Genomic DNA, 18,421 nt, shown 5'->3' on the forward strand with positions numbered 1-18,421 from the left:
CCGCAACCCGAACCTATTAAGGCTCGGGTTATTCGGGTTTCGGGTTAGTCGGGTTAACCATGTTACTTTATAATTCTAAGTTATTTTTTAATGTTTGTGACTTGTAGGTTGCAAAATTTCTCATTCCACTCAATTTTCTTACAAGTAATTATCTTATAGTTACATATATACGCCTGTAAACGAACTGAACGGACATGAACAAATGCATGTCTGTGTTCATGCATTTAACTTTTAACGAACATGAACACTTAATCGAGCAAATATTTGTGTTCATGTTCGTTAGTTAACTACTAAACATGTTCGTGTTCGTTTTTGTTCGTTCATTTAAAATCTAAACGAACAGTTCACGAACATAAATGAACATAATTATATAAAGATAAATAAACATGAAGGTGCATATATGTACAACATTAACGAAGACAAACATATATGAACAAACATAAATGAACACATTTAAATAAACACAAACAAATATAAAACATATTAAGGTTATAATTTATAAATGCAAATAATATTTAATAATTTTATATTAATCTGTACACAAACATGAATGAACGTAAACAAACTTAAATAAACGATCATAAACGAACGTTCACGAACATTGAAGAACGAGTAACATGTGTTCATGTTCGTTTGTTTAATTAAATAAACACAACATAAATGAACTTTTCGCAGAACGGTTCATTAATAAGTAGATAATTAACCCCTCTCTAAAGCTTACAGTATTGCCTTTATAGTGCTTATTTCATATTTTCATAATAATATTTGAAGTTAAGTATCACCACTAATTGGGTTATTCGGATTAACCCGAAACCCGACTTTTTTCCGAAAATGAACCCGAACCCCAAACTTATTAACAATTCGGTTTATTCGGGTTAACCTGAATAACCCGATTAATACTTTTTGGCCCTATTTAACCCGACCCGAATTAGCTTATTCGGGTTCGGTTCGGGTCGGGTTAATCAGGTTCGGGAATTTTGGACACCCATACTCACAGGCAACACTTTAGATATGACACGGGTGGCTCAATTAAGGGAGACTGAGATTTTTGTAATCTCCGGTTTGATCCCGAAGATGTCCGGGTTTTACTACTAGTGGGCCTTCGGTGGTGGGTTTTTTAAGTAACTAGATATAATATAGAGGCGTTAAAGGGCTCATGTGTAACAGCTCGGATTTTTAATTTATTATTTTGTATCCTTTACCCGACCCATTTCTATGTTCGGGTTATTTTATCAATAAAATATCACGTCTATCGAGCTATTATTATTATTTTAATATTATTGTTTAAATATTTATTTAATTATTAAAACAACTTTGATATACATACATGTTTAACCCTTATCCATACGTTAACCCATTTATGTGTCCATATCTAAACTAGAAGGACCAAATAGCAAAATCTGGTTATTATAATCCATTCAACCGTTAACACATCTACCTATACATATATACCTTATCCAAATACTAAACTCGTGACCCAATTAGCTAGCTTGAGCTGTAATATTCGATGCAAACTTGGAATTGATCTACTGGAATCATTCACCATGCCATAACGAACTCACTGACGTCTGCAATTAGGAAATAACAATCAAATTGATACGAATTGTCTATTATAAACTAACTGTCCTTAATTGTTTTGGTATTATATGTATTTTGTTCACCATAACATAATTAAATTGGTCTGCACAACCTTTGATATGTCGCCAACAAAACCCCTATCATTAATTTGTTATACCCGCTCCTAGTGTCTGTTCGTGATCGCGTTTCTGGCCGGCCTTGTTTTGATCAGTTTAACCATCAATTGACATCATTAATGGTAATAGATTACTTGGTTTGGTTTGTCTAATTAGTAGGAATCATAATTCCATGATCAATCGGCCAAACATGCAACAATTTGGCCGATTGATTAATCTAGGGCTCTTATAACTGTTTTGGGATTTATCTGTCTGTTTAAAATATATTTGATTCAAGTTTAAACCAACTGGCACACCAGCGCGCATGGCTAGTGTGTGTGTGTGTTAAGGGTCTGTTGGGCTGGAGGGCGCGGGTTCGAGCCCCTTTAGACCCATTTGTAGTATACCTTTGGTAAAAAATCTATTTAATCATTATATTAAAATGTTTAATCATTTAAATTATATTATAAATATAATAATTAGTTTATATTTTATTAAAGCCGACATATTAACTAGTCGTTTTTTCGAATCATTGTTGAAACCTATGTGTAGGTATATATGTATATAAATATATAAGTATATGTATTATAAGTATCAAATTGTTAAAGGATTTTTTAAAAAGATTTAAAAAGAATTGTAATTTATAAAATATATTTAAAATATATCACATTAATTAATATATTAAAATATAGTTATATGTGCAAGTATTTTATAAACACTTATATTTTATATAAATATTATTTATTATTTACAATATCAGCTAAAAAGAAATCTTTATTATAAATAACAAATTTAATTAATTTATTATCTCACAAATATCGATCGATCTCAAATCGTTATTTATATCTATCAATCCATTTATTAATTTGTAGTATTCTCCGATTATTAGTTTTGCTTAGGATTTGTCTTTGCTAATTCTCGGTGAGCATAACGCATAGTAATTATTATTCTTATCATATTCAAACATTCGCTTATTTGATAAGGCGAGCAATCACTCTCATTCTTTTTACTTGTTTTCCAAACGTTTTGGGGACATATGCGTACTTACAATATTTACGTACTATTAGTATTCACATTAACAACTGTTAACCTTGTGTGCTATTAATTATGTGCATAACTTGCTACTTGTTAATTTGTTTACTTGAACACATTCATATAGGTCCTTCATATTCACATTTAGTATGATCATACGACTGTCGTAGTAGCCAAAGCCACTTCGTATGGCTATGGTTTTACCGCCACTTATTTATTTGCTCATTTGGCTTGATTCTCATAAGGACAGTTTGCTTATTTTTCTCATATTATATTATACCGAATTAATTGGTGTTTTACTCACTCAACCTTGTGTTGACAAATCTATTTTTATTTTATACGCATATGCAGGTTTTAGATTGAATTGATTGCAAGATTGGTGAAGAACTTAAGGATGATTTATGCTAGAAGAATTAATCAAGACTTATCTTTATTTTAAACTAGTATTCTTATTGTTGCTTTTATTTCAAGATTTTGTATTTGAATTATTTGAAATATTTAATTGAATTTAATAGATATTGCCACTTTTAAATATTGTATGGTAGTACCTTGAGAGCTGTGAAGAATCAGTTCGCGCCCCGACATGTTTGCATTAGGTTGGGGTGTGACATCATGCGTCTAGGTTGAGCCAGCTGATGGGTGATCTTTTACCATTAGGTCATCCCTTACAAAGGATTACATTATGCGTCTTTGTTTGTTTGTTGGCCGTTAAAGAAAATAAAAGTTGTCACAGTTCTTACTACTATGGACGTTGATTTCAAACGTTTTAGATATAATCAATAATAATAAAATATAAGCATTTTGTCCATATTCAACTATTGAAATCGACTCTTAAGTCGTTTACTTTCTCTTTCAAACACTATATAACCATCACCTTCCATGAAAATCCTTACAAACTTGTCAAATGTTAAACAAAGTGATTCTTTGACATGGGCAACAACACCACTAATCTCCCACCCGGTTTTCGGTTTTGTCCAACAGACGAAGAACTTGTGGTTCATTTCCTTCAGCGCGAGTCGGTCTCGTCTTACCATCCTGATATCATTCCTGATCTTCATCTCTACACGTATGATCCTTGGGAACTTGATGGTATGTTTGAAATATTTAATTTGCAAAATTTATAATACTTGTTATATCTAAAAGAAAATGGCCAAAATGACAACTTGATAAGTCAATGCCGACAAAATGTCTGTTAGACCAACAAAATATCATAATAACTCGTTGACTCAATTACTTTGTAATAATTACTCTGCGTAATCTTAAACCAACCTGCATTTGCCACTTGCCATAAATCTCGTTAGAGACCAAAACATGCAATCTTGCTGGAAACCAAAATAAATTCCGTAAAACGCCAAGATAAATCTTGTTGATCTTGTTAATGGATGCCTAAATAATCACATCGGCTTTGACGATTTGTTTTTGTTTGTGTTGCAGGTAAAGCAATGGTGGAAGGCAGAAAATGCTATTATTACAGCAGGAAAACACATAATAGAATGACCGAAAACGGGTATTGGAAAGCATGGGATGGTGAAGAAGGAATCATAAGCTCCAATGGTGATAACAAAAGAATTGGTGTCAAGAAATATTATGTGTTCCATATTGGTGAAGCTCCTCAAGGTACCAAAACCAAGTGGATAATGGAGGAATTTAGGCTTGTTGACTCCAATGGGGCCTCTACAAGTGATGGTAGGTCAAAGAGAAGACATCACTTGAGGATGGTAAGTTTATTAATTTGTGTATTCAAACATGCATGAATTTATTTGGTCGGCCAGAAACCCTAGATGGGGTCATTGACTCATTGTGTTTAAATTACTCATAAGTAGAGAGATTTAAGATAATAATAAGCTATTCATACATTTTACAACAAACTATTATATTTATTTAGAACATTAATTACAAATAAATTAAGGTACTAGACTAATTAATCGTTAACACTTTACAATATCGGTTAAGTTTCAAGAAAACCGAACATGTGTTGAAACTTTCATAAAAATTGATCAAACACAGATATTATCAACATGTTATAGAAAGTACACTTACTGACTTATGAATAAAATATTATTGATTGAACACTGATGAGTAAGCCTATTTTTCAAAAGAAATTAAAAATGGCTTCTAAATTGTAATAAGTCTATCTGGGTCAAAAGACGAATGTGTTTTTATTTTTTAAATTAGTTGAAACTCAGTTTTCTTAACAGTTTTTTAGTTAGGTTTTAATAATTTTAATAGTTTAGAGAATTCAACTATATCTTAAATATATATAAACGAAACCTTTAAAAGCTCTCTGGTTGCTTTCTATATTTTCTCAAACCATCAAATTGTTTTATTTGTAAATAGAGAATTCTAATGCATTTGACCCGAATTCACGGGTATGAGTCTCATCAAACCCAGATAATCCTTAAACGGGTTATAACATCTCATTATATTAAAAATTAATCTCCCCAAATATTTGATATGAAAATCATATAAAATAAGGATATACAAAAAATTAATATGAAATTTAAAAAAAATAGTTGTAATTGAAAAAACAATTTTATAGTAAAATAAATAAGCGGATTATGTGTCTCACCAAACGCAAATAACTTTTAGAAGAGTTATAACATCTCATTTATTTGTAAAACTCTTCCATCATCAAACCTTAAATTAAAAATGTTATTAACTTCCCTACAATAAACAAAATTAAAAAACAAAATATAAAAATATTATAAACGAAAAATGAAAACAACCCCGTAATACAGGAGATAAAATATAGTATATATATAATTACAGGTCAATTGCCCCGAAACTAATAGGAAAGAAAGGAAATTTGGTTTTGTGCATTTAGGCTCTCCCCTCTAATACACTAATGGGCTTTCTAATTGGTCATTACAAATTAATAGTATGTCCAGTTATCGAAAAAAAAAGGTTATTACTTACAATCGAACTTGCATGAATTGAATACGAAATTCAAGAACAAAACACTCGAGTCAGCCAGCCATCTGAACTATAAAAACATACCCTTTCGTTTACATTTTTGTTTTTATTTAATATAATAGGACACAAGGTTTTCTTAATAGGTACTAAACGTTTTTGGGCTCTGTGCGCTAGCACGGACTAGAGATGATCAACAAAACCGGTTCCTGGAACCGAACCGGTGGACCCGAACCGGTTCCTACCCGTTTTTTGTAGGAACCGGACCCTATCTGATTCAACCCGATGATCCGTGACCGGTTCTTGCATTTCTGAGTGGGGGCGGGTAGGAACCGGAACCGAACCGGAACCGGTTCCTAACCGTTTTTTTTTGGCCGTTTTTTGACCGTTGGGGTCAAAAATAGCCGTTTTTTGACCGGTTACGGTACAGGAACCGGGTTAGGAACCGGTAAGAACCGGTTAGATAGGTTAGGGGTCCGAGGGTGGGAGAACCGGTTCGGTTCCCTAACCGGTTCGAGCCTGGAACCGGTTTAAAAGGTGGTTTTGAATATAGGAACCGGTTAGGAACCGGTTCCGGTTCCTAGTCCCAAACCGTTTTGAACATCTCTAGCATGGACCACACAGCCCTTGGATTGGCACTGTATAAGCATGTGCCAGTGCATTACAAAAATACTAGGCATTTGAATAATGATCAAACAAATAAGTTCATCTCGTGTGCCCACTAATTTTTTATTTTTTATTTTTATTATATATGTGATTTAATCCGAACAACCCAAAAATGTTTAGCACCACCTATCAGTGTTGCAAAAATCGCTAGACGCTAGTCGGGCGGTGGGGTGGGGACTAGCGATTAATCGGGATTAGTCGAGATTAATCGGGATTAATTGGATCGGACTTTAATGCATAGTTTTCAGTTTTATGCATACACGCACATATTTTTATATGTAATTTCCAGTTTTATACATACACAAAACATATTTTGGCTGGAATCTCGCTTGAATCCGCTAGTTTTTGTTAAAGTCTCACGCGGAACCACTGGTTTTGGTCGGAATCTTGCCGAAAACCGCTGATTTTGGTCGGAATCTTGCCGGAAACCGCCGATTTTGGCCGGATTTGACCGGAAACCGCCGATTTTGGCCGCATTTGACCATTGACCGATTAATTGGCCGACTAGCTCAAAATTAATCAGTGAAGTGAGGACTAGCGATTAATCGAGGATTAATCGTTGACTAGTCAGGATTTTTGCAACACTGCCTCCTACCATACAAGCGAATTACAGTAACATGTTATATAACAAAAGGCCAAAGGTGATATTTGGTATGGTGGTTTGTCTACCTTTCTTTTAGCATACACTCTAAATAAGATCAAGAGTTCAGATGTTACATCATGATTTTTTTAATATCTTTTTTGAAAAAGTATGTTCTTTCTTTCTAATTTTTATTTGGCTGAGGATAAGCGTATCCATCTCCCTTACTTGTTATACACTTTCACATGAACTTTCAATTATTTTAACAATTTTATTTGACGTATTACGTCCCCTCTAACACTATTTCTATTTTAAAATATTAATCATCTCATAACATTATATATTTTATTTTCAATTCATAAAATTTGTGTAGTTTATTACGTGAATACAGTATTGATTTTTTATTTTTAATTAACAAAAAATAAGAAATTTGTTTTTAAGAAATGTAAACTATAAATAAAAACTATTTGAAAAAATACACTCTAAAAGATAAATTAATTATAGAAAAAAGAAATTATTTTTATTTTAAATAATAAGAACGGTTTATTTTAAATAAAAGATTCTTATTTAAATAAATATTAAAAAATGAGTTTTAAGAATAACAATAATAAAAGATAACAAAATAACAAAAAAAAAACAATAAAGTTTGGATCATATTAATGTAAAACTTGAGGGAGAGATATGTTCAGTAAAAAATGAGGGAAATGAGGGTATGTATAACAACACATTTTTTTTTTCCTTTTAACAACTAATTAAGGCTATGTGTAGTGGAGGGGCTATAAAATAGGACGTTTTGCGTCATGTGACGCTCAGTGAGTAAAGAGTGAGTTTTTGTTTTTAGGGTGTAATGATGTTGTAGCCCAATATATATATATATATATATATATATATATATATATATATACCACACACAATCAGTTATAATAAATAATATAATCAAAGTGAAGCAGACGACTAATATCCCTCCCCCCCTCCCCCGCCTTCTCGCCCCAAAAATCACTTGGTGGACGGTGTTTGCGCCCAAAATCGCGTCATATCGCCCACTACACTTTGCCTAAGTGTTGCATTCTATAGATTGAACCCATATAAATACTATTCTACAACAAAACTACCTTACCATTTTACCAAAGTGATACTAAATTAATGTTTTCTTTCTAAATCAGATTTTAAATTGATTTAAATACTATACAAATTTTCTAAATATAATTTAATCCGATACTTTACTTATTTATCATTTTGTTTGTACTTACTAATTTTTAACTCAGCTTAATTTTCTTTTAGTTGAATGCTCAAATTTATTTTTAATATTTTTTAATTTGTTAATTTTCAGGTTTTTACGGACGTAGTTATTAATAATATAACGATTTTATTAACCTTTGAATTTTTGCTCTTCATCTAAAAATACTTTTACAAATAAAAAATCTATGAAACCAGATAAAAACACTGTCCAAACATTATTATAAAGCTAGGAGCCAAATTTATTTACATAGTTGAAGGCATTGAACCGTTGCTTAGACTTTTGAACATGAAAAATGCTAGGTTTTTAGTTTTCAAAATAGTCTGACCAACCGACCCAAACCGAAAAATATTGAGCTTACAGTCATTAACTAATTTCATGGATCATTCACAATTCACAAAGTAGGTAAAGTCCTCTTTGAATCTTCAACACTTCTAAAACGAACTTTCTTTCCCCATTTTAGTTTTTACTGACATTAACTATAAGGCGTTGCGCTGGCGCGTAAATGTCACGTATTAACACACTCAAAGTGAAAAGGGTGTTTGTATTTAGGGAACAATCGACTACGCTAAAGAGAAAGTTATTTACAATTTTTACACAAAAATTGTTTGATGTAACTCTAAATCAAAAATAATTCATACCACAAATATTTAAAAGAAATATAAAAGACAAAAAAATATAATTATCAGTGTGTAAACACACACCCACACACACACATATATATATATATATATGGTTTGGATCAAATACAAATGAAATTAACGTACTAAATGTGAAAAATAAAGTAGAGTAATTATATATACAAGTAGAGTAATTATGTAATTACTCTATGATAATTACTCTACGATGTAGTTAGATAATTACTCTACTTGATTCTCACGTTTAGCACGTTAATTTCATTTGTACGTTAACCTTCCCACACACACACATATATATATTATTTGATTTGTATTTCCTTCATGTATTTCATCCATCACTTTATTTTAATAGTTAATTTTAATATGGTTCGTATTTTTTCTAGGATTATAGTAAGCGGGTGATATGTCGTGTCTACGAGCATAACTACGACAATAACGAAAACTACAATGATGACAATAAAGATGGTGTGGAGCTTTCATGCTTGGATGAATTCTACATGTCGATTAATGAGGATTTTGACGATGCTTCTTATCCTAGTTAAAAATGAATATATATATATATATATATATATATATATATATATATATATATATGTTTGGAATATTATTATTATTAATATGGTGACCTTTTGTTGTAATATTGATGTAACACCCCGTAACCGCAGCGGAAACGTAAACGGGATGCAACAGACACGTCTGATATCAACAGCATTGCTTATAAAGAAAACACCACTACATTAATTACACTATATTACATTGTTCCGAGTTTAGTTACCGTCTAGACGTTAACACATAAGTTTTACCTACAGTACATGTTATATTTAATACAAAAAGATCATTAAGCTTCCACAAAAAGCACGCATCGTCAAGCATGTAGCAATTATTCCAGTTTGGGTGTACCTAGAAAGCATGTAAAGAAAACGGGTCAACTACGAATAGTTGGTGAGTTTCACTAATTTAAATAAACAGTGACAAATCATTATAATGATCATATATTAGCGATGTAATTGTGCTGAGCCCACAAGTGAAACCTCTGACTCTCCACATACAACCCCGTGGCATACTCCGCCCACGGACCTGCCCCAAACCGCTATGCCTAACATTACATAGCAAAAATATATAACAACAAAATAGACATGTGCAACTGGCTGGGAAACATCAGCAAATCCATGCCGGACCAGTTGGGTTTGTCAGACCAATAGTACTATTCACACTCTACCGGCTTTTAGCTAATCACTCGTGTTACGGGGCCTTACAATGTTAGCAACTCAGACAATTACCATCTTAGAACATTTCCGTACGATTCCCGTACAATAAAATATATATAAATTCACGCAAATCCATGCGTTCAGTATGTACTTAAACATTTTAATAGTAACATGCTTTCCGCCCCGGGAAAATATTTAAAAACAATTCAGAAAAAGGGGCTCGTGAAACTCACCTTTCGCAAGCAAGTAGGTGACACAGTACGCAGCTACTAATCCGGATCTGTAATACGATCCCTAAGTTCGTTACTATACAATCACTATTAATATAACTTTAACCGTGTTAACCGGTACATCTGGGGACACTGTTAACCCAGTACTGTACCCGTTCCGGGGGCAATGTTAACCCAGAACCACTTCTCCGGACTCAGATTGTGATATCATTTAGAGTTCAATAGTTAAAATTACTATTAGTTCGTTTTCCCCGTTTTGCGTGCCTAGCACGGTTATCCGTTTTTACGTTTCAAAAATGAGTTTGGTCACACACGATCCGAAAATAGTTGTTGAATGACAATTTAATTAAAGTTGTGAAATTAGAGCTCGGTTTAGACGCCCCTATTGGCCGCGGGACCCGTTTCCGTCTTTAGTGTACCGGAAACTGTTAAATCGGATAAAATTACCCAAATCATCCGAATTATTTTCGGATGATTTATTTTTACTTGTTTAACTCAATTATATGAAAATAGTTCATTTTTAGGGTTTTTGTACACCAGTCAGCTCGTTTAGGCGAACTTTACTGGTTTACGCGTTTTAAACTTTAAAAATTTGTTTTTATTTTCTTTTTAGCACAAATAATTATCCTTTTAATCTCGGATCTTGAAATTTTGCACAAATCACTTTTTGACAGTGGAGAATTTTATAAAAATATTTCCAGAATTAATTTTTATATTTAAAATTTATTTATCTATTTTTAAACACCATTTAAACATTAAATATGTCGTAAATACCAAACGACCTTAGAAAAATCCCAAATTTTTCCTGGATGACCCCTGCCATCCCCATAGTCCCCTGTAATTTTTCCAGAACCAAAATCTCTTTTTACATGCCATCTTCACTAAAACCGAGCTAGAAAACCCTAGAACTCGTTTAACCGAAAAGCCTACTTAGACTTCTCCAACTGACCTAAAATTTTGTGTGTGACTTTTACATGTTATAGAAAGCTTATCTGGAATTTTCCAGAATTTATCATGATATTTAAGTATTTTTCACCATTTTTAGTCAAAACCGAGCATTAAATTCACCAAATATTCATCCTTTGTCCAAAAATTACCAAATTTTCACAGATCTCATATTTTCATGTGTAGATCATCTCTGTGAAATTTCGTAGCCTAACTCTAAAGGTACCACAATCTGTCCAAAACACATACAACATATAAAAACCGAACTACCTTGTGTTTTTGGCTTCAAATCGCAAGGATCTTGCTTTCTAGCCTTTGTTAACAACTAGATACAACACCTACAAGCACAATAACACCACACCAAGCAAGTTACACCCACAATCAAGCCATTTCTTTCATGGTTTCGGTTATGATTTAAAAACAAAGATTTAAACCGTAAAAATTCGTTTTTGGTTCGTTTACTCCTTATCTTGGATCAAGATCCCTTGTATAACCCGTATACATCACTTGATCATGCAAGAATCGGTTTTCATCTTTGAAACCTCATTTCCTTGCAAATAAACTCGAGAAAAAGAGATGAAAACGTGAATAACTCGGTTTTTACCTTGCTTTTCTCGCTACAATTCCGAGTTTTTAGTTCATAATGTTGAGAGAGAAGGAAGATCTTGCTATGTTGTTTACAAAAAAAAAATAACAAGGCAATGGGGTTATACCCCTATGCCGATCGGAATCAAGGGGAGGTGGGGTGGGGCCCACCTTTCCATTTCTAGCCACACATTTGGATTTTGGAAATCCGGATAATGTTTTAGATAATCTGGTTCAGTTCGTTTTTCGGTTAAATGTTTAATTCGGCTTAAAACGAGGCTAAAACGGTCGTTTTCGGCTTAAAAATGAAATTTATATAAAACCAATTTAAAAACTTTAAAAACTTAAACCATGACATTTATTAACTTAAAACATCATATTATTAATAATTGCGTATCTTTTTCGGCTTAATCGATCGTCTCTTGCTCGGTTTGGTATTAAAGGTTTAGTTTAACGTACCGACGTACCATTAAATCGAAAATTCTTTTTCTGTGCTTTAATTCACTTATCCCGAAGCTTTAATACTTCGCAAACATCACTAAATATCATATATCTCGTCTATAATGTAATCCTCGATTCGTTCGGGCTTCAATAACCGTTAATCGGTTAATCGTATTTCCAATACTATTAACTGTATAATCGAGTATAATCCGTACTGTGAATCATACCTACTCGTATAAACGCATTATAATTCATATATTCATTATTAAATAACACATAAATAGTATATACCGGTTAGGGTATACCTGATTTTGCCGGAATCGTTACAATTGATTACAAATGAATTTATATTTGTTCATTTTAAAAAAGAAAATTATGATTTGCCTCCCCGTGTAATATGGGCGGGAGCAGGTTGTACCACTGATTCTTAAATTGCGCCTATTGAACCATTCTACTTTTCCGGCGAGCTCAGCATGCCCCCTACCGTTAGTGAAACGTGCGTTGACCCGTTAAAAATTGATGAAGTTGAGTTGTTACCCTCATATCAAGGTTATAACACCACCGACGCTGATTCATCGTTGGTGGTAACTTCTTCATTAACTTCTTCATCTCTTCGTCTCTGTTTTCTCAATTCAATTTAATACTCCTCCGGGTCACATTCCAAGCCACAGGCGGTCGATCGATCTGATGTGCAATGCTCATGTGGTGCATGGACTTGTTACCGGATCTCAAGGACCGAAGCAAACCCGGGTCGACAATTCTTGTGTTATGTAAGTGTTTAATTAGTCATGAATTAGGGTTCTTGTGTATTAATCGATCTTGATTATGTTATTTAAGAACTTAAGTTAATTAGGTTAAGGTCAATTTTAAGGCTAATTGTATGTTTATGTGATATTCATCTTGTAGTTGTTTAGGTTGTTTCTTTGTTGATATGTTAAGTTCATTACATAAGGGGAGTTGTGGATGGATAAAATGGGAATATGATCCCACATGCCCCAGCTGTGAAAAGGTAATTCAAGCAATGGTGAAAATGATGAACAAGAAAGATGAGTTTGCAAGAATGAAAACCAGAGAAGTAGCAAGCTTGAAGATGTTGTTAGGACTTAGTTGGTTGTTGTTCTTTGTATATGTTTGTGTTTATTGAATACTTGTTTAGATTTTATTTGTAGTATGGGATAATGTAATCTTTGTACTTGTAATTCTAGTTTATGTTAAATGTTTAGAGTTTGTTGTTTCATCTATTTACATGATTTCTGTTGCACATTAGAAGTCATGTTGCAGCCATGATGAAATTGAGAATGATGAAGTACATTTGGGAAAACATGAGTTGGAGAAAGATGCAGGACAGTTTGACAATGAATCAAGTCAATTGGAAGATAAGGGAAAGGGTCAATTGGAATACGATGATGTGCTGGCTTATTTGGTGCAAGAAGATGAATTACTTATACCAAATGAAGAACATGAAATGGAGTCGGGTGATGATTATGACCCTGAAGTTTTGAAAGCAGCTTACGATTATACTATTGAGACAGAGGAATATTACTATCATGATCCATATGAAGCCGACCCCGTGTGGGACTCTGACTGGTCAAATGATGATTGTCATTGGAAGTAGCATTGTACTTGATTTCTAGTATTGTTTGCATTTTAATTGTAGTGTAATGTGTAACTTTAATTCAACTTTCTTTTGAGTTAAAAACATTTTTCAAACCATCACAATTAAAATACCATACACACCATTTGTCAAACATTCAAGTTAAAAAGTCTCAAACACAAACCATCATAGCACAAACCTAGAAAACATGCTACAAGTTTTAAAAGTCTCAAACACACCATAATTGTTATCAAACTGTCTACCACAAAGCAAAGACATCCATAACAGCTCACCTTGTTGTCTAATTAGGGTTGACTTGGTTGGGGAGCTCCTTGAGAAGACCGGATTTGTTCAACTGGTGCTGGCTTGCAAGTCCTGATGTTGTGTCCATATTCTCCACATTTTTTACATTTCACACTCTGCCCCACCCTAGTTAGTCTGCCTCATGTAGAAAACACTTGTCGGATGTAACAACTAAGTTTTTCCATATAGTATACCCGACCCGCTTTCATGATCGGGTGATTTTATCAAATAAAATATTGTGTTTATCGGGTAAACTAATTACTATAATAGTATTGTTTATTTAATTATGTACATATATATATATATAACTTTGGAGTTATGGCAAAACTTACCCTAAGCTAAACTTTTATCTCTTTATGTTTCCATCTCTAAACTATAAGAACTAAAATGCAATTATTGTTATATCCCCAACCTTTCTACCCATATCCTTACCCGTGAACCAATTCGGGTATCCAAGACCCATTTTAATTAACTTGCACCTTAATTTTCGTAGTTTACTTGAAATTTGAATTTATAATTGTGTTAATATTATCTTGTTCGGCCTAACCAACACTTATATTAGGTTAATTGGATCAAATTGCGAAACGAACCCGTTTTTTCATGGGCCGAATTCAACCTAATTCTTAAACCCTTATATAACAATCGTTATAACCTAATTAATCCAGTTTGCACCTTCGTCTGGCCGTCGCGAACTATAACCCTAACATTAATCGTATTATATCAGCCTATAAAGATCATACTGGTTCGTTCTTGGTGCCGTCAGTAGCGGGTCTTGGTACACCATCAATCCATCATCTAAGCAGGTAATTAAATATAATTATATGCTCGTTATAATCTGTAAACCAATAACCCTAACCTAAATCTAACAAACAATGAACATATTAGCGGATTGTAAGATCTAGGGTTTATGTCAAGTAGGGGCGTCTGACAGTTTTTGTATATAATTTCTCGTTTGCATTTAAAACTCAATTTTCATGTTAGAACAGATGGTTGTGTATGTGAGTTGGGACTTGGTGGTCGCGGGTTCGAACCCGGCCATCCGGTGTTTTAGGTTTATTTTTATTAGTTTTTTTGTTAATTAATACAATTAATTTTAATAAAGGATGATTTAATAATTAGCTATAAATAAACAATATCCTATGAAAACGACATCATTAGGTTACGTCTTTTGCCAAAATTTCGTTAAAAGCTTTCGTTACGTGTATATATATACTTATTTATATATATGTATATATATTTATATTTATAAGTATTATAAGGATATTTTATTAATAGTGTACCTTATTCTTTTTATTTTAAACCCGACACATTAATTCACGTTTCTCGTCATTGAACGTCTTTATAAATTTGCATATTTATATTATATATATATATATATATTGTATCTAATAAACTTATTAAATATATTTTTATTAAAAGATTCAAACAAATTTTAATTACATCTTACTACATATTATATCTAAATAAGTACCCATTATTATTATGATTATTTATTTATTTTAATACATGTTATATTTATTTATTTACAAATAATTGACTATTTGTTCGTATTTTATTTATTCGAATAAGTATAAGTATATCTCCAGTTATATTAATCATATTATTTTAATTAATTTGTATATTTAATTATTTATTTAGATATTATTATTTTAAGCATATCTTACATCTTAATTCTTTAAAATTGTTTAAGTATTTATTAAATATTACTTTTAGTTTAAAGGTGAACATGTAAATAAATAAAAAGTGATGTTTCTTATAAATGAATAAAAAATATTAATCTTTGAAATAATAATTGGAATCAATCGACCAATCAATAATCATTCTAATCCCAATTCTAACTTAATCACATCGAAATCCTAAACTCATTATTCGTGTTGTCTCATTATTAATTTATTCATATAAATATTACTTAAATAGGAATCTTTGACGATATATCCCGAAGGATTTATCTTTCTCTCATAATCTTCACTTATATTTCGTTCATCCGATCAGGTGAGTAATCACTCCCCTTTTTACTTAGTTTTAACCTTTTTGGGGACATATGCGTATCGTATCACACTTATCTATTATCTAGTATTCAAAATCGCAACTGTTTAATCCTTGTGTGTATATCAGTTTATACCTAACTTGCTATTTGCTTACTTGCTTTATTTGAACGTCATTCGGAGAGGTCCAACATATTCTCAGTCTAGTATGATCATACGTCCGTCGTAGTTTCCATCTTCCGACGCATTGACAATGGTTTCACCGACACCTCATTTTTGGTAACCAATGCCAATTCGCATGACAACGGTTTAGCCCTTTCTTTTTGTTTGATTGTTTGTGTATGTGCTATGGTTTAACTGTTTATCTTACATGAACAATTTGCATCTTTCTTTATATATTATATATACTATTACTGTTTGTCTTAAACTGGTGTTTTACTAACTCAACATGTGTTGTTGACAAAAATATATTTTATACGCATTTGCAGGTTAACAGCTTGGTTGTTTAACAAGATGAAGATCACGTAGAGATGCTTTATAGGATACAAACTTAATTAATCATTGTTGTAATTTCGTTATACTTGATGTACTTAACTGCAATTGTTTTATTTGGAATTATTAAATAGATATTGAAACTTATAATGTTGCATGATAGTAACCTTGAGAGCTGTGACAATTTGCTCACGCCCCGACATTTCCGTCGTAGGTTGGGGTTTGACAGATTGGTATCAGAGCCGAATGTTTAAGATAGGTCATTAGTGGTGCCTTAGTAACATGCTTAGGAGCCCCATACGTCCTTATTTGTTTACCTGATGTGTTCTATTGATTGTTTACAGCTTACGTATTTGCCTTGCTAGATTAGGTACTTATTTCACTGTTTAATTAATTGTTTATTTTATTTGTCATGCACACACACACAACTCCGAAGCTATGCTTCACTCTCAAAATATTTTATTACTCCGAGACTATGTTTCATTCTCAATATATTTTTATAACTTCGAGGCTATGATCTTAAAATTTTTATATTAAATTTTATTAGATTGCCTTTTATTGCCGGAAATTTCCTTGCGAATTTCCTAGCTTTGTTTTATCTCGTTTTCACTTAAAACTAGGGAGTGTGACAAGATTCCCCGCCATAGTGGAAATTGTCATGCGACCGACGCTTTAAGCGTTTAACGTAATCGGCCAAACGGTTACACCTTTTATTATGTTTTAATATTTTTAAAATGTCTAGTCGGGTGTAAAACCCATGGGACACCATGGACACGCCAACTGTACATTTGCACAATTTGTTACATTTGCTATATTTTGTTGGAACATTATCATCCGTGGTGATACACGAGATGTTTCAACTACTTATGCTTGAGTTCGTTTATTCGTTTTGTCGGTCAAATCGCCATGTAACGCTCATGGGTTGACAAACTCAATTGATTCGTTGATTCGTTAATTAAGTTGGGCCATTCAAATTGCCATGTAATGCTCATGGGAGGCCAACTAACACATTTGTTTTGATTTTGGTATGCTAATAAGTTGGGGAAACAAAATGCCATGGAAAGCTCATGGGAAACCCAACACATCGAAGAACATTCATTATTTATTTATTTGTTTGTTTGTTTGATTTTACGAAACAATTTATAATTTGATTTAATTATTTAATTATTCTATTATCATATTATTCAGTTACTCAGTTAGTTACTTACTAGATCATTTCTGAATCAAAATTTATTGATTCGATCTATTCATATACTCAAAACATTTTTATTCTACTGATCGGATACAAATTCTTTATTCATTAAGACCCGGTTATCACAAGCCAATCAAAACAATTTACACTCTATCGGTTTTCACCTATTCATCTTATCACGTTATTATAATATCAATACCTCAAGTGATTTAAATAATATAGCACAATTTAATACTCATGATGTCATATACATAAACTATTAAACATATTTTAATCATTCAACCTCAAACTCTAATTTGTTAAAAACATATTAAACTTAGATAAAAGTTTTATCTCATCAAATCAACTCATCGATTATCGATTTAGATTCTAACTTATCCTTAAGTTATAAATAAACATCAGCATAACATATTTTAGTTTCGTTTTACACAATAACTCATATGAAATCTACACAACTATCCAATCTTCTCATCAAATCAAATCTTTATTAATCATAGAATGTTTTCTCAACTTTAAACCACATCAATCATTTATTTTTCTATAACCGCCTCATGGCCACATGTTAGTCAAGGAGATAGCTCGTGCGATCTCTAAAATATCAGCTAATTTCTAAAACATAAATACAATCAACTAAATCTTGTTCATTAAACTAATTGTTGGCAATTTTGATTCATTTACCCATATTCTTTCTCATAATAGCAACAATAACA

General features: G+C 32.2%; 1 protein-coding gene across 1 annotated transcript; it reads left to right on the forward strand.

The window, feature by feature from the left end:
* Positions 1-3,510: 3,510 nt before the first annotated feature.
* LOC143636599 (NAC domain-containing protein 104-like) lies at positions 3,511-9,278 on the forward strand. The gene is made up of 3 exons (XM_077104163.1): positions 3,511-3,794; positions 4,140-4,423; positions 9,120-9,278. Exons 1-3 carry the CDS (start codon positions 3,635-3,637, stop codon positions 9,276-9,278), a joined length of 603 nt encoding a protein of 200 aa, XP_076960278.1. The 5' UTR covers positions 3,511-3,634.
* Positions 9,279-18,421: the final 9,143 nt, after the last annotated feature.

This window comes from Bidens hawaiensis, unplaced genomic scaffold (genome assembly GCF_021521415.1).
Source record: "Bidens hawaiensis isolate Kalapana, Puna unplaced genomic scaffold, B.hawaiensis_p1.1 tig00000599_1, whole genome shotgun sequence".
NCBI classification, from domain to species: domain Eukaryota; kingdom Viridiplantae; phylum Streptophyta; class Magnoliopsida; order Asterales; family Asteraceae; genus Bidens; species Bidens hawaiensis.

Coding starts and splice junctions, on each gene's coding strand:
- LOC143636599 (XM_077104163.1), top strand. CDS start 3,635: ATGGGCAACAACACCACTAATCTCCCACCCGGTTTTCGGTTTTGTCCA. Junction 3,795..4,139: donor TGATCCTTGGGAACTTGATG/GTATGTTTGAAA, acceptor TTTGTGTTGCAG/GTAAAGCAATGGTGGAAGGC. Junction 4,424..9,119: donor GAAGACATCACTTGAGGATG/GTAAGTTTATTA, acceptor TATTTTTTCTAG/GATTATAGTAAGCGGGTGAT.